General features: G+C 36.0%; 2 protein-coding genes across 3 annotated transcripts in view; both read right to left on the reverse strand.

Moving 5' to 3' along the window:
* Positions 1 to 49: 49 nt before the first annotated feature.
* Positions 50 to 17718, reverse strand: ttc1 (tetratricopeptide repeat domain 1). 2 transcript variants are annotated; one of them, XM_062432719.1, is made up of 10 exons: positions 17564 to 17718; positions 17458 to 17488; positions 12049 to 12483; positions 11858 to 11961; positions 11393 to 11453; positions 11170 to 11282; positions 8780 to 8816; positions 8545 to 8693; positions 1433 to 1487; positions 50 to 269 (listed from the first exon to the last, which is right to left on the reverse strand). In XM_062432719.1, exons 3-10 carry the CDS (start codon positions 12473 to 12475, stop codon positions 139 to 141), a joined length of 1077 nt encoding a protein of 358 aa, XP_062288703.1. In that variant the 5' UTR covers positions 12476 to 12483; positions 17458 to 17488; positions 17564 to 17718; the 3' UTR covers positions 50 to 138. The 2 variants fall into 2 exon arrangements, with proteins under 2 accessions (XP_062288703.1, XP_062288704.1); XM_062432720.1 differs by having other exon boundaries at positions 11858 to 11945; positions 12066 to 12483; positions 17458 to 17718.
* Positions 17502 to 21520, reverse strand: part of LOC133993639 (GTPase IMAP family member 8-like) — a 5382-nt gene continuing 1363 nt past the window's right edge. The window contains exons 3-5 of the mRNA XM_062432625.1: positions 21059 to 21520; positions 20314 to 20905; positions 17502 to 17646 (exon numbers count right to left, since the gene is read on the reverse strand). Of these exons, the coding sequence (XP_062288609.1) occupies positions 17502 to 17646; positions 20314 to 20905; positions 21059 to 21520 (1199 nt within the window). The remainder of the gene's footprint in view (positions 17647 to 20313; positions 20906 to 21058) is intronic.

A 21520-nucleotide genomic window follows, 5' to 3' on the forward strand; every position in this document is an offset into this window, starting at 1 on the left:
GGTGATGTGAGCTGTTACCGTGGTGATAGAGAACACTGGCAAACAGGAAACAAGTGCAGCAGCTTTTATTTGGTTGAGCACACAGAAGGAGCAGTGATGTCATCATCATCATCGATGAGGTCATCAGTGACATCATCATCACGTGTCTCCAGGCTTCTGGACGAAGTTAACAGAGTAGGATCCCGTGTCGGAGTCTTGGTTCAGCTGGAAGTTGTTGGTAGAAAGACCGAAAGGCCTCAAGATCAGATTCCCCAAATCCTTCAGTTTACCTGCAGGGTCAAAGGTCAAAGGTCACGATGTCAGTAAGGTTTAACTACATGTGAAATATTCTGTAAAGTTCTCTGTTGTTTTTAATAGAGAATGATTTCATAGTGTTCAGGCTGTGTGGAGATGCAACATAACACCATGACATCATGATACCATGACATCATAACACCATGACATCATAACATGACACCATGACATCATAACACCATGACATCATAACATCATGACATCATATCATAACACCATGACATCATGACACCATGACATCATAACACCATGACATCATAACATCATGACATCATAACACCATGACATCATAACATGACACCATAACATCATAACATGACACCATAACATCATAACATGACATCATAACATCATATCATAACACCATGACATCATAACATCATAACACCATGACATCATGACACCATGACATCATAACACCATGACATCATAACACCATGACATCATAACACCATGACATCATAACATCATGATACCATGACATCATAACACCATGACATCATAACACCATGACATCATAACACCATGACACCATGACATCATAACATCATGATACCATGACATCATAACACCATGACATCATAACATCATAACACCATGACATCATAACACCATGACATCATAACATCATGATACCATGACATCATAACACCATGACATCATAACATCATGATACCATGACATCATAACACCATGACATCATAACACCATGACATCATAACACCATGACATCATAACATCATGACATCATAACACCATGACATCATAACACCATGACATCATAACACCATGACACCATAACATCATGATACCATGACATCATAACACCATGACATCATAACATCATGACCATGACATCATGACACCATGACATCATAACACCATGACATCATGACACCATGACATCATAACATCATGATATCATGACACCATGACATCATAACACCATGACATCATAACACCATGACATCATAACACCATGACATCATAACACCATGACATCATAACATAACATCTTGACACCATGACATCATATCATGACATCATATCATGACATAATAACATCATGACATCATAACATCATGACTTAATTAATAATTAATTAGTGTGATCATAGTTAATGAGGTACTCATCGTACTCATCATTTCCTCCTTCAGCTTCTCATTCCTCTCCTGGATCTGCTGAGGCAGCATCTGAGAGAGAGACAGGTGAGAGAGAGACAGGTGAGAGAGAGACAGGTGAGAGAGAGACAGGTGAGAGACAGACAGGTGAGAGACAGACAGGTGAGAGAGAGACAGGTGAGAGAGAGACAGGTGAGAGAGAGACAGGTGAGATACAGACAGGTGAGAGACAGACAGGTGAGAGAGAGACAGGTAGAGAGAGAGACAGGTGAGAGAGAGACAGACAGGAAAGAGACAGACAGGTGAGAGACCGACAGCACCATGCAGGCCCTCCTGTGTGTATAGTGTGTAGTATAGTGTGTATAGTGTGTATAGTGTGTATAGTGTGTATATAGTGTGTATAGTGTGTGTAGTGTGTATAGTGTGTAGTATAGTGTGTATATAGTGTGTATAGTGTGTATAGTGTATAGTGTGTAGTATAGTGTGTATAGTGTGTATAGTGTATATAGTGTGTATATAGTGTGTATAGTGTGTATAGTGTATAGTGTGTAGTATAGTGTGTATAGTGTGTAGTATAGTGTGTATAGTGTGTATAGTGTGTAGTATAGTGTGTATAGTGTGTAGTATAGTGTGTATATAGTGTATATAGTGTATATAGTGTGTATAGTGTGTAGTATAGTGTGTAGTATAGTGTGTATAGTGTGTATAGTGTGTAGTATAGTGTGTATAGTGTGTAGTATAGTGTGTATAGTGTGTAGTATAGTGTGTATAGTGTGTAGTATAGTGTGTATAGTGTGTAGTATAGTGTGTATAGTGTGTATAGTGTATAGTGTGTAGTATAGTGTGTATAGTGTGTAGTATAGTGTGTATAGTGTGTATAGTGTGTAGTATAGTGTGTATAGTGTATAGTGTGTAGTATAGTGTGTATAGTGTGTAGTATAGTGTGTATAGTGTGTATAGTGTGTAGTATAGTGTGTATAGTGTGTAGTATAGTGTGTATAGTGTGTATAGTGTGTAGTATAGTGTGTATAGTGTGTAGTATAGTGTGTATAGTGTGTATAGTGTGTATAGTGTGTATATAGTGTGTATAGTGTGTGTAGTGTGTATAGTGTGTAGTATAGTGTGTATATAGTGTGTATAGTGTGTATAGTGTATAGTGTGTAGTATAGTGTGTATAGTGTGTAGTATAGTGTGTATAGTGTGTATAGTGTGTAGTATAGTGTGTATAGTGTGTAGTATAGTGTGTATATAGTGTATATAGTGTATATAGTGTGTATAGTGTGTAGTATAGTGTGTATAGTGTGTAGTATAGTGTGTAGTATAGTGTGTATAGTGTGTAGTATAGTGTGTAGTATAGTGTGTATAGTGTGTATAGTGTGTAGTATAGTGTGTATAGTGTGTAGTATAGTGTGTATAGTGTGTAGTATAGTGTGTATAGTGTGTAGTATAGTGTGTATAGTGTGTAGTATAGTGTGTATAGTGTGTATAGTGTATAGTGTGTAGTATAGTGTGTATAGTGTGTAGTATAGTGTGTATAGTGTGTATAGTGTGTAGTATAGTGTGTATAGTGTATAGTGTGTAGTATAGTGTGTATAGTGTGTAGTATAGTGTGTATAGTGTGTATAGTGTGTAGTATAGTGTGTATAGTGTGTAGTATAGTGTGTATAGTGTGTATAGTGTGTATAGTGTGTATAGTGTGTATAGTGTGTAGTATAGTGTGTATAGTGTGTAGTATAGTGTGTATAGTGTGTATAGTGTGTAGTATAGTGTGTATAGTGTGTATAGTGTGTAGTATAGTGTGTATAGTGTGTAGTATAGTGTGTATATAGTGTATATAGTGTATATAGTGTGTATAGTGTGTAGTATAGTGTGTATAGTGTGTATAGTGTATAGTGTGTAGTATAGTGTGTATAGTGTGTAGTATAGTGTGTATAGTGTGTATAGTGTGTAGTATAGTGTGTATAGTGTATAGTGTGTAGTATAGTGTGTATAGTGTGTAGTATAGTGTGTATAGTGTGTATAGTGTGTAGTATAGTGTGTATAGTGTGTAGTATAGTGTGTATAGTGTGTATAGTGTGTAGTATAGTGTGTATAGTGTGTATAGTGTGTAGTATAGTGTGTATAGTGTGTATAGTGTGTAGTATAGTGTGTATAGTGTGTAGTATAGTGTGTATAGTGTGTATAGTGTGTAGTATAGTGTGTATAGTGTGTGTAGTGTGTATAGTGTGTAGTATAGTGTGTGTAGTGTGTATAGTGTGTAGTATAGTGTGTAGTATAGTGTGTATAGTGTGTGTAGTGTGTATAGTGTGTATAGTGTGTATAGTGTGTAGTATAGTGTGTATAGTGTGTAGTAGTGTGTATAGTGTGTATAGTGTGTAGTATAGTGTGTATAGTGTGTAGTATAGTGTGTATAGTGTGTATAGTGTGTAGTATAGTGTGTATAGTGTGTGTAGTGTGTATAGTGTGTAGTATAGTGTGTGTAGTGTGTATAGTGTGTAGTATAGTGTGTATAGTGTGTATAGTGTGTAGTATAGTGTGTATAGTGTGTAGTATAGTGTGTATAGTGTGTATAGTGTGTAGTATAGTGTGTATAGTGTGTGTAGTGTGTATAGTGTGTAGTATAGTGTGTGTAGTGTGTATAGTGTGTAGTATAGTGTGTAGTATAGTGTGTATAGTGTGTGTAGTGTGTATAGTGTGTAGTATAGTGTGTATATAGTGTGTATAGTGTGTATAGTGTATAGTGTGTAGTATAGTGTGTATAGTGTGTAGTATAGTGTGTATAGTGTGTATAGTGTGTAGTATAGTGTGTATAGTGTGTAGTATAGTGTGTATATAGTGTATATAGTGTATATAGTGTGTATAGTGTGTAGTATAGTGTGTAGTATAGTGTGTATAGTGTGTAGTATAGTGTGTATAGTGTGTAGTATAGTGTGTATAGTGTGTAGTATAGTGTGTATAGTGTGTATAGTGTATAGTGTGTAGTATAGTGTGTATAGTGTGTAGTATAGTGTGTATAGTGTGTATAGTGTGTAGTATAGTGTGTATAGTGTATAGTGTGTAGTATAGTGTGTATAGTGTGTAGTATAGTGTGTATAGTGTGTATAGTGTGTAGTATAGTGTGTATAGTGTGTAGTATAGTGTGTATAGTGTGTATAGTGTGTAGTATAGTGTGTATAGTGTGTAGTATAGTGTGTATAGTGTGTAGTATAGTGTGTATAGTGTGTATAGTGTATAGTGTGTAGTATAGTGTGTATAGTGTGTAGTATAGTGTGTATAGTGTGTATAGTGTGTAGTATAGTGTGTAGTATAGTGTGTAGTATAGTGTGTATAGTGTGTAGTATAGTGTGTATAGTGTGTATAGTGTGTAGTATAGTGTGTATAGTGTGTATAGTGTGTATAGTGTGTAGTATAGTGTGTAGTATAGTGTGTATAGTGTGTATAGTGTGTAGTATAGTGTGTATAGCGTGTAGTATAGTGTGTAGTATAGTGTGTAGTATAGTGTGTATATAGTGTATATAGTGTGTATAGTGTGTAGTATAGTGTGTATAGTGTGTATAGTGTGTAGTATAGTGTGTAGTATAGTGTGTATAGTGTGTATAGTGTGTAGTATAGTGTGTATAGTGTGTAGTATAGTGTGTATAGTGTGTAGTATAGTGTGTATAGTGTGTAGTATAGTGTGTATAGTGTGTATAGTGTATAGTGTGTAGTATAGTGTGTATAGTGTGTAGTATAGTGTGTAGTATAGTGTGTAGTATAGTGTGTATAGTGTGTAGTATAGTGTGTAGTATAGTGTGTAGTATAGTGTGTATAGTGTGTAGTATAGTGTGTAGTATAGTGTGTATAGTGTGTAGTATAGTGTGTATAGTGTGTAGTATAGTGTGTATAGTGTGTATAGTGTGTAGTATAGTGTGTATAGTGTATAGTGTGTATAGTGTGTAGTATAGTGTGTAGTATAGTGTGTATAGTGTGTATAGTGTGTAGTATAGTGTGTATAGCGTGTAGTATAGTGTGTAGTATAGTGTGTAGTATAGTGTGTAGTATAGTGTGTATATAGTGTATATAGTGTGTATAGTGTGTATAGTGTGTATAGTGTGTAGTATAGTGTGTATAGTGTATAGTGTGTATAGTGTGTAGTATAGTGTGTAGTATAGTGTGTATAGTGTATATAGTGTGTATAGTGTGTAGTATAGTGTGTATAGTGTATAGTGTGTATAGTGTGTAGTATAGTGTGTATAGTGTGTATAGTGTGTAGTATAGTGTGTATATAGTGTGTATAGTGTGTATAGTGTGTAGTATAGTGTGTAGTATAGTGTGTATAGTGTGTATAGTGTGTAGTATAGTGTGTATAGTGTGTAGTATAGTGTGTATAGTGTGTAGTATAGTGTGTAGTATAGTGTGTATAGTGTGTAGTATAGTGTGTATAGTGTGTAGTATAGTGTGTAGTATAGTGTGTAGTATAGTGTGTATAGTGTGTATAGTGTGTAGTATAGTGTGTAGTATAGTGTGTAGTATAGTGTGTATAGTGTGTGTAGTGTGTATAGTGTGTATAGTGTGTATAGTGTGTATATAGTGTGTATAGTGTGTGTAGTGTGTATAGTGTGTAGTATAGTGTGTAGTATAGTGTGTATAGTGTGTATAGTGTGTAGTATAGTGTGTATAGTGTGTAGTATAGTGTGTATAGTGTGTATAGTGTGTAGTATAGTGTGTATAGTGTGTAGTATAGTGTGTATAGTGTGTAGTATAGTGTGTATAGTGTGTAGTATAGTGTGTATAGTGTGTATAGTGTATAGTGTGTAGTATAGTGTGTATAGTGTGTAGTATAGTGTGTATAGTGTGTATAGTGTGTAGTATAGTGTGTAGTATAGTGTGTATAGTGTGTAGTATAGTGTGTAGTATAGTGTGTATATAGTGTATATAGTGTGTATAGTGTGTAGTATAGTGTGTATAGTGTGTATAGTGTGTAGTATAGTGTGTAGTATAGTGTGTATAGTGTGTATAGTGTGTAGTATAGTGTGTATAGCGTGTAGTATAGTGTGTAGTATAGTGTGTATATAGTGTATATAGTGTGTATAGTGTGTAGTATAGTGTGTATATAGTGTATATAGTGTGTATAGTGTGTATAGTGTGTAGTATAGTGTGTAGTATAGTGTGTATAGTGTGTATAGTGTGTAGTATAGTGTGTATAGTGTGTAGTATAGTGTGTATAGTGTGTAGTATAGTGTGTAGTATAGTGTGTATAGTGTGTATAGTGTGTAGTATAGTGTGTATAGTGTGTAGTATAGTGTGTGTAGTGTGTATAGTGTGTAGTATAGTGTGTATAGTGTGTAGTATAGTGTGTAGTATAGTGTGTATAGTGTGTATAGTGTGTAGTATAGTGTGTAGTATAGTGTGTATAGTGTGTGTAGTGTGTAGTATAGTGTGTAGTATAGTGTGTATAGTGTGTGTAGTGTGTATAGTGTGTAGTATAGTGTGTATAGTGTGTATAGTGTGTATAGTGTGTATATAGTGTGTATAGTGTGTGTAGTGTGTATAGTGTGTAGTATAGTGTGTAGTATAGTGTGTATATAGTGTGTATAGTGTGTGTAGTGTGTATAGTGTGTAGTATAGTGTGTATAGTGTGTATAGTGTGTAGTATAGTGTGTATAGTGTGTAGTATAGTGTGTAGTATAGTGTGTAGTATAGTGTGTAGTATAGTGTGTATAGTGTGTGTAGTGTGTATAGTGTGTAGTATAGTGTGTATAGTGTGTATAGTGTGTATAGTGTGTATATAGTGTGTATAGTGTGTGTAGTGTGTATAGTGTGTAGTATAGTGTGTATATAGTGTGTATAGTGTGTGTAGTGTGTATAGTGTGTAGTATAGTGTGTATAGTGTGTATATAGTGTGTATAGTGTGTATATAGTGTGTATAGTGTGTGTAGTGTGTAGTATAGTGTGTATAGTGTGTAGTATAGTGTGTATAGTGTGTAGTATAGTGTGTATAGTGTGTGTAGTGTGTATAGTGTGTAGTATAGTGTGTATAGTGTGTATAGTGTGTATAGTGTGTATATAGTGTGTATAGTGTGTATATAGTGTGTATAGTGTGTATAGTGTGTATAGTGTGTAGTATAGTGTGTATAGTGTGTAGTATAGTGTGTATAGTGTGTATAGTGTGTGTAGTGTGTATAGTGTGTATATAGTGTGTATAGTGTGTGTAGTGTGTAGTATAGTGTGTATAGTGTGTAGTATAGTGTGTATAGTGTGTATAGTGTGTAGTATAGTGTGTAGTATAGTGTGTATAGTGTGTGTAGTGTGTAGTATAGTGTGTAGTATAGTGTGTATAGTGTGTGTAGTGTGTATAGTGTGTAGTATAGTGTGTATAGTGTGTATAGTGTGTATAGTGTGTATATAGTGTGTATAGTGTGTGTAGTGTGTATAGTGTGTAGTATAGTGTGTAGTATAGTGTGTATATAGTGTGTATAGTGTGTGTAGTGTGTATAGTGTGTAGTATAGTGTGTATAGTGTGTATAGTGTGTAGTATAGTGTGTATAGTGTGTAGTATAGTGTGTAGTATAGTGTGTAGTATAGTGTGTAGTATAGTGTGTATAGTGTGTGTAGTGTGTATAGTGTGTAGTATAGTGTGTATAGTGTGTATAGTGTGTATAGTGTGTATATAGTGTGTATAGTGTGTGTAGTGTGTATAGTGTGTAGTATAGTGTGTATATAGTGTGTATAGTGTGTGTAGTGTGTATAGTGTGTAGTATAGTGTGTATAGTGTGTATATAGTGTGTATAGTGTGTATATAGTGTGTATAGTGTGTGTAGTGTGTAGTATAGTGTGTATAGTGTGTAGTATAGTGTGTATAGTGTGTAGTATAGTGTGTATAGTGTGTGTAGTGTGTATAGTGTGTAGTATAGTGTGTATAGTGTGTATAGTGTGTATAGTGTGTATATAGTGTGTATAGTGTGTATATAGTGTGTATAGTGTGTATAGTGTGTATAGTGTGTAGTATAGTGTGTATAGTGTGTAGTATAGTGTGTATAGTGTGTATAGTGTGTGTAGTGTGTATAGTGTGTATATAGTGTGTATAGTGTGTGTAGTGTGTAGTATAGTGTGTATAGTGTGTAGTATAGTGTGTATAGTGTGTAGTCACCATGCAGGCCCTCCTGGCAGCGCTGTGGTTCGGGTCTTGATCCAGAACCTTCTTATAATCCTCCAGAGCTTCGTCCAGTTTGTCAGTCTGCTCGTAAAGCTCCGCCCTTCTTTGCAGCGCCCGCACGTAGTCGGGGTTCAGCTCTATCGCTATGGCAACCACACAACCCATCAATCAATACACACAGCGATCAGAAACAGCTGATCAATAGCTGTAGTGTGATGTCATAACTCACCTCTGGAGCAGTCTGAGATCGCCTGATCCTTCAGATCCTGAGACACACAGGAAGTGTTAGCATGCTGCTCGTCTGTGTTATACACTATATTATTATTTTATATATATATATATATAATGGTGATGTAGTTACGGTGCGTTACCATGGTGACGGTAGTTACGGTGTGTTACCATGGTGACGGTGTGTTATGGTGTGTTACCATGGTGACGGTAGTCACGGTGTGTCACGATGGTGACGGTAGTTACGGTGTGTTACCATGGTTACGGTGTGTTATGGTGTGTTACCATGGTGACGGTAGTCACGGTGTGTCACGATGGTGACGGTAGTTACGGTGTGTTACCATGGTGACGGTAGTTACGGTGTGTTACCATGGTTACGGTAGTTACGGTGTGTTACCATGGTGACGGTGTGTTACGGTATGTTACCCTGGTGACAGTAGTTACGGTTTGTTACCATGGTGACGGTAGTTACGCTGCGTTACCATGGTGGCGGTAGTTACAGTGTGTTACCATGGTGACTGTGTGTTACGGTGTGTCACCATGGTGACGGTGTGTTACCATGGTGACAGTATGTTACGGTCTGTTACCATGGTGACGGTAGTTACGGTGCGTCACCATGGTTACAGTAGTTACGGTGTGTTACCATGGTGACGGTATGTTACGGTGTGTTACTATGGTGATGTAGTTACGGTGCGTTACCATGGTGACGGTAGTTACGGTATGTTACCATGGTGATGGTAGTTACCATGGTGACGGTAGTTACGGTGTGTTACCATGGTGACGGTATGTTACGGTGTGTCACCATGGTGACGTAGTTACGGTGAGTTACCATGGTGACGGTAGTCATGGTGTGTCACGATGGTGACGGTAGTTACGGTGTGTTACCATGGTGACGGTAGTTACGGTGTGTTACCATGGTTACGGTAGTTACGGTGTGTTACCATGGTGACGTGTGTTACGGTATGTTACCCTGGTGACAGTAGTTACGGTTTGTTACCATGGTGACGGTAGTTACGCTGCGTTACCATGGTGGCGGTAGTTACAGTGTGTTACCATGGTGACTGTGTGTTACGGTGTGTCACCATGGTGACGGTGTGTTACCATGGTGACAGTATGTTACGGTCTGTTACCATGGTGACGGTAGTTACGGTGCGTCACCATGGTTACGGTGTGTTACCATGGTGACGGTATGTTACGGTGTGTTACTATGGTGATGTAGTTACGGTGCGTTACCATGGTGACGGTAGTTACGGTATGTTACCATGGTGATGGTAGTTACCATGGTGACGGTAGTTACGGTGTGTTACCATGGTGACGGTATGTTACGGTGTGTCACCATGGTGACGTAGTTACGGTGAGTTACCATGGTGACAGTAGCTATGGTGTGTTACCATGGTGACGGTGTGTTACGGTGTGTTACCATGGTGACGGTGTGTTACGGTGTGTCACGATGGTGACGGTAGTTACGGTGTGTTACCATGGTGACGGTGTGTTACGGTGTGTTATGTGTGTTACCATGGTGACGGTAGTCCCGGTGTGTCACGATGGTGACGGTAGTTACGGTGTGTTACCATGGTGACGGTAGTTACAGTGTGTCACGATGGTGACGGTAGTTACGGTGTGTTACCATGGTGACGGTAGTTACGGTGTGTTACCATGGTGACGGTAGTTACGGTGTGTCACGATGGTGACGGTAGTTACAGTGTGTTACCATGGTGACGGTGTGTTAGGGTGTGTTACCATGGTGACGGTGTGTTACGGTGTGTTACCATGGTGACGGTGTGTTGCGGTGTGTTACCATGGTGACGTGTGTTGCGGTGTGTTACCATGGTGACGGTGGTTACGGTGTGTTACCATGGTGACGGTGGTTACGGTGTGTTACCATGGTGACGGTAGTTACGGTGTGTCACCATGGTGACGGTAGTTACGGTGTGTTACCATGGTGATGGTGTGTTACGGTCTGTTACCATGGTGAGGGTGTGTTACGGTCTGTTACCATGGTGAGGGTAGTTACGGTGTGTCACCATGGTGACGTAGTTACGGTGAGTTACCATGGTGATGGTAGTCACAGTGCGTTACCATGGTGACAGTGTGTTACGGTGTGTTACCATGGTGATGGTGTGTTACCATGGTGACGGTGTGTTACGGTGTGTTACCATGGTGACGGTGTGTTATGGTGTGTTACCATGGTGACGGTAGTTACGGTGTGTCACGATGGTGACGGTACTTACGGTGTGTTACCATGGTGACGGTGTGTTACCATGGTGACGGTGGTTACGGTGTGTCACGATGGTGACGGTACTTACGGTGTGTTACCATGGTGACGGTGTGTTACGGTGTGTTACCATGGTGACGGTGGTTACGGTGTGTAACCATGGTGACGGTAGTTACCATGTGCAGTCTGGCAGCAGCTCTGTTGGAGAACAGCACGGCTCTCTCTCTGCTGAAACACACCGGACACAAAACCAACGACTCTGTGTAGCTCTGCTCCGCCTCCAACCAGTCTGCACACAGGACACATACTGGTTATACTGGTTCATATACTGGTTAATATACTGGTTACATACTGGTTCATATACTGGTTCATATACTGGTTCTACTGGTTTGTACTCACCTCCAGCTTTAAAGTGACTGTTGCCTTTCTCCTTCACAGTTAAACTCTGCTGCCGTCGACTCTGAAACAAACCAGACAGAAAATAAACTGCAGCTGATTTACATTAAACCATTAAACATGAACCATTAACCATTAACCATTAACCATTAACCATTAAACATTAAACATGAACCATTAACCATGAACCATTAACCATTAACCATGAACCATTAACCATTAACCCATTACAGCTCAGTGACAGAAAGAGTCTGGAGATGCTGTTTTGAACGTTATGCTGCTGGAACATCATCCAGAAGGACTGCTTTGGTCCTGGTTCCTGCTGGTCCTGGTTCCTGCTGGTCCTGGTTCTGGTTCCTGCTGGTCCTGGTTCCTGATGGTCCTGGTTCTGGTTCCTGCTGGTCCTGGTTCTGGTTCTGGGGGTCTAACAGTGATTTAACTTCTTGCAGACTGAACTAAAGGTCTTACCTCTCTCTCCTCCTCCGTCAGCTCCTTCTGCTCCTCCCTCAGATATTCATCATCAAACTCAGCTCCACCGTCTGAATCCTCCTGCAGCCTGTCTCCCTGCTCCTCCTGCAGCCTGTCTCCCTGCTCCTCCTGCAGCCTGTCTCCCTGCTCCTCCTGCAGCCTGTCTCCCTGCTCCTCCTGCAGCCTGTCTCCCTGCTCCTCCTGCAGCCTGTCTCCCTGCTCCTCCTGCTCCTCCTGCAGCCTGTCTCCCTGCTCCTCCTGCAGCCTGTCTCCCTGCAGCCTGTCTCCCTGCTCCTCCTGCAGCCTGTCTCCCTGCTCCTCCTGCAGCCTGTCTCCCTGCTCCTCCTGCAGCCTGTCTCCCTGCTCCTCCTGCAGCCTGTCTCCCTGCTCCTCCTGCAGCCTGTCTCCCTTCTCCTCCTGCAGCCTGTCTCCCTGCAGCCTGTCTCCCTTCTCCTCCTGCAGCCTGTCTCCCTGCTCCTCCTGCAGCCTGTCTCCCTGCAGCCTGTCTCCCTGCTCCTCCTGCAGCCTGTCTCCCTGCTCCTCCTGCAGAGTCTCCTGGCAGTCGTAGAAGTCGTCCTCTTCGTCCTGGTCTCTGGGTTTCACAGCTGATCGGCTCATGTTGACGCCTGACAACACAAAATCAATCAGAGTGATCAGAACTGATGTGTTATATTCATACTGTATATATGTTATATTCATACTGTATATATGTTATATTCATACTGTATATATGTTATATTCATACTGTATATAAATGTGTTATATTCATACTGTATATATGTTATATTCATACTGTATATATGTTATATTCATACTGTATATAAATGTGTTATATTCATACTGTATATATGTTATATTCATACTGTAAATGTGTTATATTCATACTGTATATGTGTTATATTCATACTGTATATATGTTATATTCATACTGTATATGTGTTATATTCATACTGTATATGTGTTATATTCATACTGTATATGTGTTATATTCATACTGTATATATGTTATATTCATACTGTAAATGTGTTATATTCATACTGTATATATGTTATATTCATACTGTATATATGTTATATTCATACTGTATATATGTTATATTCATACTGTATATATGTTATATTCATACTGTATATATGTTATATTCATACTGTATATATGTTATATTCATACTGTATATGTGTTATATTCATACTGTATATATGTTATATTCATACTGTAAATGTGTTATATTCATACTGTATATATGTTATATTCATACTGTATATGTGTTATATTCATACTGTATATATGTTATATTCATACTGTATATATGTTATATTCATACTGTATATGTGTTATATTCATACTGTATATATGTTATATTCATACTGTAAATGTGTTATATTCATACTGTATATATGTTATATTCATACTGTATATATGTTATATTCATACTGTATATGTGTTATATTCATACTGTATATGTGTTATATTCATACTGTATATATGTTATATTCATACTGTAAATGTGTTATATTCATACTGTATATGTGTTATATTCATACTGTATATATGTTATATTCATACTGTATATATGTTATATTCATACTGTAAATGTGTTATATTCATACTGTATATGTGTTATATTCATACTGTATATGTGTTATATTCATACTGTATATATGTTATATTCATACTGTATATATGTTATATTCATACTGTATATATGTTATATTCATACTGTATATGTGTTATATTCATACTGTATATATGTTATATTCATACTGTATATATGTTATATTCATACTGTATATGTGTTATATTCATACTGTATATGTGTTATATTCATACTGTATATATGTTATATTCATACTGTATATATGTTATATTCATACTGTATATGTGTTATATTCATACTGTATATGTGTTATATTCATACTGTATATGTGTTATATTCATACTGTAAATGTGTTATATTCATACTGTATATGTGTTATATTCATACTGTATATGTGTTATATTCATACTGTATATATGTTATATTCATACTGTATATATGTTATATTCATACTGTATATAAATGTGTTATATTCATACTGTATATGTGTTATATTCATACTGTATATATGTTATATTCATACTGTATATAAATGTGTTATATTCATACTGTATATGTGTTATATTCATACTGTATATGTGTTATATTCATACTGTATATGTGTTATATTCATACTGTATATGTGTTATATTCATACTGTATATGTGTTATATTCATACTGTATATAAATGTGTTATATTCATACTGTATATGTGTTATATTCATACTGTATATGTGTTATATTCATACTGTATATGTGTTATATTCATACTGTATATGTGTTATATTCATACTGTATATGTGTTATATTCATACTGTATATATGTTATATTCATACTGTATATGTGTTATATTCATACTGTATATATGTTATATTCATACTGTATATGTGTTATATTCATACTGTATATGTGTTATATTCATACTGTATATGTGTTATATTCATACTGTATATATGTTATATTCATACTGTAAATGTGTTATATTCATACTGTATATGTGTTATATTCATACTGTAAATGTGTTATATTCATACTGTATATGTGTTATATTCATACTGTAAATGTGTTATATTCATACTGTATATGTGTTATATTCATACTGTAAATGTGTTATATTCATACTGTATATGTGTTATATTCATACTGTATATATGTTATATTCATACTGTATATATGTTATATTCATACTGTATATATGTTATATTCATACTGTATATATGTTATATTCATACTGTATATGTGTTATATTCATACTGTATATGTGTTATATTCATACTGTAAATGTGTTATATTCATACTGTATATAAATGTGTTATATTCATACTGTATATGTGTTATATTCATACTGTATATATGTTATATTCATACTGTATATATGTTATATTCATACTGTATATATGTTATATTCATACTGTATATGTGTTATATTCATACTGTATATGTGTTATATTCATACTGTATATATGTTATATTCATACTGTATATGTGTTATATTCATACTGTATATATGTTATATTCATACTGTATATGTGTTATATTCATACTGTATATAAATGTGTTATATTCATACTGTATATATGTTATATTCATACTGTATATGTGTTATATTCATACTGTAAATGTGTTATATTCATACTGTATATAAATGTGTTATATTCATACTGTATATATGTTATATTCATACTGTATATGTGTTATATTCATACTGTAAATGTGTTATATTCATACTGTATATGTGTTATATTCATACTGTATATGTGTTATATTCATACTGTATATGTGTTATATTCATACTGTAAATGTGTTATATTCATACTGTATATATGTTATATTCATACTGTATATGTGTTATATTCATACTGTATATATGTTATATTCATACTGTATATGTGTTATATTCATACTGTAAATGTGTTATATTCATACTGTATATGTGTTATATTCATACTGTAAATATGTTATATTCATACTGTATATATGTTATATTCATACTGTATATGTGTTATATTCATACTGTATATGTGTTATATTCATACTGTATATATGTTATATTCATACTGTATATAAATATGTTATATTCATACTGTATATGTGTTATATTCATACTGTATATAAATGTGTTATATTCATACTGTATATATGTTATATTCATACTGTAAATGTGTTATATTCATACTGTATATGTGTTATATTCATACTGTATATATGTTATATTCATACTGTATATATGTTATATTCATACTGTATATGTGTTATATTCATACTGTATATATGTTATATTCATACTGTATATATGTTATATTCATACTGTATATGTGTTATATTCATACTGTATATGTGTTATATTCATACTGTATATATGTTATATTCATACTGTATATATGTTATATTCATACTGTATATGTGTTATATTCATACTGTATATGTGTTATATTCATACTGTATATATGTTATATTCATACTGTATATGTGTTATATTCATACTGTATATGTGTTATATTCATACTGTATATGTGTTATATTCATACTGTAAATGTGTTATATTCATACTGTATATATGTTATATTCATACTGTATATGTGTTATATTCATACTGTATATGTGTTATATTCATACTGTATATATGTTATATTCATACTGTAAATGTGTTATATTCATACTGTATATATGTTATATTCATACTGTATATGTGTTATATTCATACTGTATATATGTTATATTCATACTGTATATATGTTATATTCATACTGTATATATGTTATATTCATACTGTATATATGTTATATTCATACTGTATATGTGTTATATTCATACTGTATATATGTTATATTCATACTGTATATGTGTTATATTCATACTGTATATATGTTATATTCATACTGTATATATGTTATATTCATACTGTATATGTGTTATATTCATACTGTAAATATGTTATATTCATACTGTATATATGTTATATTCATACTGTATATATGTTATATTCATACTGTATATATGTTATATTCATACTGTATATATGTTATATTCATACTGTATATGTGTTATATTCATACTGTATATATGTTATATTCATACTGTATATGTGTTATATTCATACTGTATATATGTTATATTCATACTGTATATATGTTATATTCATACTGTATATATGTTATATTCATACTGTATATGTGTTATATTCATACTGTATATGTGTTATATTCATACTGTATATGTGTTATATTCATACTGTATATGTGTTATATTCATACTGTATATGTGTTATATTCATACTGTATATATGTTATATTCATACTGTATATGTGTTATATTCATACTGTATATAAATGTGTTATATTCATACTGTATATATGTTATATTCATACTGTATATATGTTATATTCATACTGTATATATGTTATATTCATACTGTATATATGTTATATTCATACTGTATATGTGTTATATTCATACTGTATATATGTTATATTCATACTGTATATATGTTATATTCATACTGTATATATGTTATATTCATACTGTATATGTGTTATATTCATACTGTATATATGTTATATTCATACTGTATATATGTTATATTCATACTGTATATATGTTATATTCATACTGTATATGTGTTATATTCATACTGTATATATGTTATATTCATACTGTATATATGTTATATTCATACTGTATATGTGTTATATTCATACTGTATATATGTTATATTCATACTGTATATATGTTATATTCATACTGTATATGTGTTATATTCATACTGTATATGTGTTATATTCATACTGTAAATATGTTATATTCATACTGTATATGTGTTATATTCATACTGTATATGTGTTATATTCATACTGTATATATGTTATATTCATACTGTATATGTGTTATATTCATACTGTATATGTGTTATATTCATACTGTATATATGTTATATTCATACTGTATATGTGTTATATTCATACTGTAGGTAAACAGTACCGCTGAATATAAACAGTTAATAAATATAAATAAAGTTTCTGACCTGCTAACAGCTGCTAACAGCTGCTAACCCCGGTCCCGGTCTGCTCAGGGTCCGGGTCTGCTCCCGGTTCTGCTCCGGGTCCTGGTCCTGTTCTGCTCCGGGTCCTGGTCCGGGTCTGCTCCGGGTCCTGGTCCGGGTCTGCTCCGGGTCCTGGTCCGGGTCTGCTCCGGGTCCTGGTCTGCTCCGGTTCTGGACTCAAACACAGAAAGCTTCCGGAGCTTTCAGCTGGAGATCAGCTGTTTCTTCTTCTTCTGCTGCTGAGCTGAGCGGGACTCAGAGAGGAGGCGCTGCTGCCCCCCGCAGGCCGTCACCGGAATTACACTCAATGACTCTGCCTTTATTTATTTATTTATTTATTTATTTATTTATTTATTTATTTATTTATTTATTTATTCTTTGTTGGACAGAATATACAGAGAATAATCCATCACACATTCCAGATCATAAATAACATATATAAATAAAAACGTATTTAAAAATAAATCAATGGAAATAAAGAAATAACAAAATAAACAAAATGTTTGTTACATCTTCAATTAAAACATTCTGAATAGATTTTGTTAACATAAACTTTTATTATTTTTTAATATATTTTAGACACTCAGAATAATATTTTATATCCATTTAAAATAAATATCCTAACTAAATAAAAATGTTTACAATGATACAGATATTATGAAACACCAAACTTTCTTCTTTAATTAAAATATTATTTGGAGTTTGGTGGTTGATTGTTAGAGCCGCGCATGTCACCTCTCTGTTTCCTGTCTACTGCTAAATAAAGCCGCCTATGCCGAAGACTTCTTTCCGTTTTACAGAAATAACATTAGTCGTCTGTTTCTAAAAATCTAGAAAGAAAAACATTTGTAGATGATGTTTAATATTTCAGATCTAATTATGTTTGACATTAAAAATGTAAAGGAACAAACCACTCTGCACCAGTTTGTGTCTTTAAAGAGAAAAACTATTTTTCCTGTGTTTTAAAAACATTTTCTGATGTTTGTTGGTACATTTATTATTCATAAACTCAATGCCATCTACATAAAGCAGCGAGACAGTGAGATCTAAGAGTCTGTGTTGCCTTTCATTAGCTCTAATAATCCATCAGAAAATAAATAAATAAATGGCTCTGTGTGTCGATCATGAATCCGCTTCCTCTCCTCTTGGACGTCTTTCCTCGAATCCTCATCGTTGTTCTCTGAGAGATTTAAAACACACAGATTCCACCTACTGCTGTTCCTCTACTTCCTGTTCCTCCTGCTGTTCCTCTACTTCCTGTTCCTCCTGCTGTTCCCCTACTTCCTGTTTCTACTGCTGTTCCTCTACTTCCTGTTCCTCTACTTCCTGTTCCTCCTGCTGTTCCTCTACTTCCTGTTCCTCTACTTCCTGTTCCTCCTGCTGTTCCTCTACTTCCTGTTCCTCTACTTCCTGTTTCTACTGCTGTTCCTCTACTTCCTGTTCCTCCTGCTGTTCCTCTACTTCCTGTTCCTCCTGCTGTTCCCCTACTTCCTGTTTCTACTGCTGTTCCTCTACTTCCTTTTCCTCCTGCTGTTCCCCTACTTCCTGTTTCTACTGCTGTTCCTCTACTTCCTGTTCCTCCTGCTGTTCCTCTACTTCCTGTTCCTCCTGCTGTTCCTCTACTTCATGTTTCTCCTGCTGTTCCTCTACTTCCTGTTTCTCCTGCTGTTCCTCTACTTCCTGTTTCTCCTTCTGTTCCTCTACTTCATCTTCCTCCTGCTGTTCCTCTACTTCCTGTTCCACTACTTCCTGTTTCTCCTGCTGTTCCACTACTTCCTGTTTCTCCTGCTGTTCCACTACTTCCTGTTTCTCCTGCTGTTCCTCTACTTCCTGTTTCTCCTTCTGTTCCTCTACTTCATCTTCCTCCTGCTGTTCCTCTACTTCCTGTTCCACTACTTCCTGTTTCTCCTGCTGTTCCACTACTTCCTGTTTCTCCTGCTGTTCCACTACTTCCTGTTTCTCCTGCTGTTCCTCTACTTCCTGTTTCTACTTCCTGTTTCTCCTGCAGCTTCTTCACAGTCGTCTGTTCTGTTCTACTTTGCATTCAGCTTTAGTGAGGACACACATTTAACTAAATATAAATATAACTAATAACATACAGATTTTATTTCTCTGTTTATCCAGCTGAAGATAAACATCTACAGATGTTTGGATTCAACAGCAGTTATTTTATTTCAACTGTTTGAACAAATGAACATTTAAACATGGTCAGTGTTTCTTTGCATTCATTTTATTTTTTACACATTTATCAAGTTCATGAATATGTTGTTAACGTGTTTACACATTGAGTCCAGAGCTCAGAGAGAGAGAGGTAGACTAACTCTGACCCTTCAGAACTCTTCTTATGATAGACACACCTCTGTGGAGCCACATGTTTAATATAGTTTCAGTTTGGGTCCTTACAGAAATGAAATAACATGTTTAACATCAACTTTTTGTCCCCAGTCTGAATCAAACACAAACATGACATCACCCTCTGAACTGTCAGCAGCAGCAGCTGAGAGGACCACATGTGGCCCTCAGGCCGCTGTTTTCACACCACTGTTATAAATGATCTGCATGTGTGTATGCAGGATAATCATGTAACCATGGTAACATGTATGTAGCTGCAGTGACTAATGATGATGATGATGATGATGATGGTTGGTGTTTTCAGCTGCTGTCACTGTGATCTATCATCGTTTTTCAAGCTCCTCATAAACTTCATTAAGACGTCTCGTAACGTTAAAAAGGTGACGAAGAGAGAATTCAAACATGTGATGGAGCCGAAACATCATTTCAGACCAAGATGACAGACTTTTAACTCTATCATTTAATCTTTCTTTATTATCGACACACATTTGATCGATGATGTTCAGGAACTTTCGGACCTGCTCTGTGTTTCCTGTCTCCTCGTTGTTGAACACACAGTATCGTCTTCCACATCTGGACACCAGGTCAGACACACGTGGGCTGGACTGGATCGGCTGATCGATGGACCGGCCTCTAAGCTGGTCTCCATGAGTGAACAGAACCATCATGTGATGAAGAATACCATCGCTAAACTCTTCTGTCAGTAACCTGATCAGGATCGACTCCTCTCTGGACATCCTGCCGATTCTCACCACAAACACCACAGCATGTACATTATCATTATCATCATCATCAGCTGTCATCCTCCTCATCATCCTCATCCTCCCCATCACCTGACTGAGACCTGTGTATTTATCTCTGACTGTGAGTCCAGGACAGTCCTCCACAGTGAGCCAGTGACCGTCCACCTCTGCTGACTCCCAGACTCTCTCTCTACTGACTGACTCAAAGCTGAAGTCTGATGAGAACACATTTGAGCCCAGGATGGTGTTTCCTGAAGAACTGATCCCAGATCCTGAAACACCGAACAGAATGATCCTCCGTTTCACCAGCTGGAGAGACTTCCTGAGACCATCAGCTGATAGGAGGAGAAACACACATCAGACATGTGGATACATACATATTATATAACTATATAATGATGTATGATGTAATGTATGATGTAATGTATGATGTAATGTATGATGTGATGTATGATGTGATGTATGATGTAATGTATGATGAATCTCACCTGACTTCAGCAGCAGCTTTGTGACTTGTTCCTGTCCTCCTTCTTCATTGTTGAAGACGTGGATCCTTCCTGAGAACCTGCGGACCAGGTTCTGGAGAGGACCCTCATGGTCTTCATTGATATAGTGATCCAGTGTGATGTCCTTCAAAGCGTCTCCGCCTGTGAACAGCAGGTAACAGGTCTCAAACTGTGGACCTTTCAGCAGTGTGACAGCGGCCTCCACCGCCCTCTGGTCCTCTGCAGTGAAGCGGCCGACTCGGAGCAGCACCAGGAACAGTTTGGGTCTGGAGAACTGCAGACCTTCCTGACAGAAGGTCTTAATCTTCCTCTGAGCACCATCACATAATATTCCTGGAGTGTCCACCACTGAGACCAGTGTCCCTAACACCGTTCCTGTCTGCTCACAGATCTGTGTGGTCACCGGTTTGACAGACAGCTTCGACTCAAACGCTGTTCGTCCTA

Source organism: Scomber scombrus, chromosome 14 (genome assembly GCF_963691925.1).
Source record: "Scomber scombrus chromosome 14, fScoSco1.1, whole genome shotgun sequence".
Taxonomy (NCBI): Eukaryota; Metazoa; Chordata; class Actinopteri; order Scombriformes; family Scombridae; genus Scomber; species Scomber scombrus.

Excerpts from the sequence above, each read along its gene's own strand:
- ttc1 (XM_062432719.1), bottom strand. The coding sequence starts at position 12,475 with ATGAGCCGATCAGCTGTGAAACCCAGAGACCAGGACGAAGAGGACGAC. Across the intron at positions 11,283-11,392 it reads CAGTCACTTTAAAGCTGGAG|ACTGGTTGGAGGCGGAGCAG; the intron begins GTGAGTACAAAC and ends TCCTGTGTGCAG. Across the intron at positions 270-1,432 it reads GCTGAAGGAGGAAATGATGA|GTAAACTGAAGGATTTGGGG; the intron begins GTACGATGAGTA and ends TTGACCCTGCAG.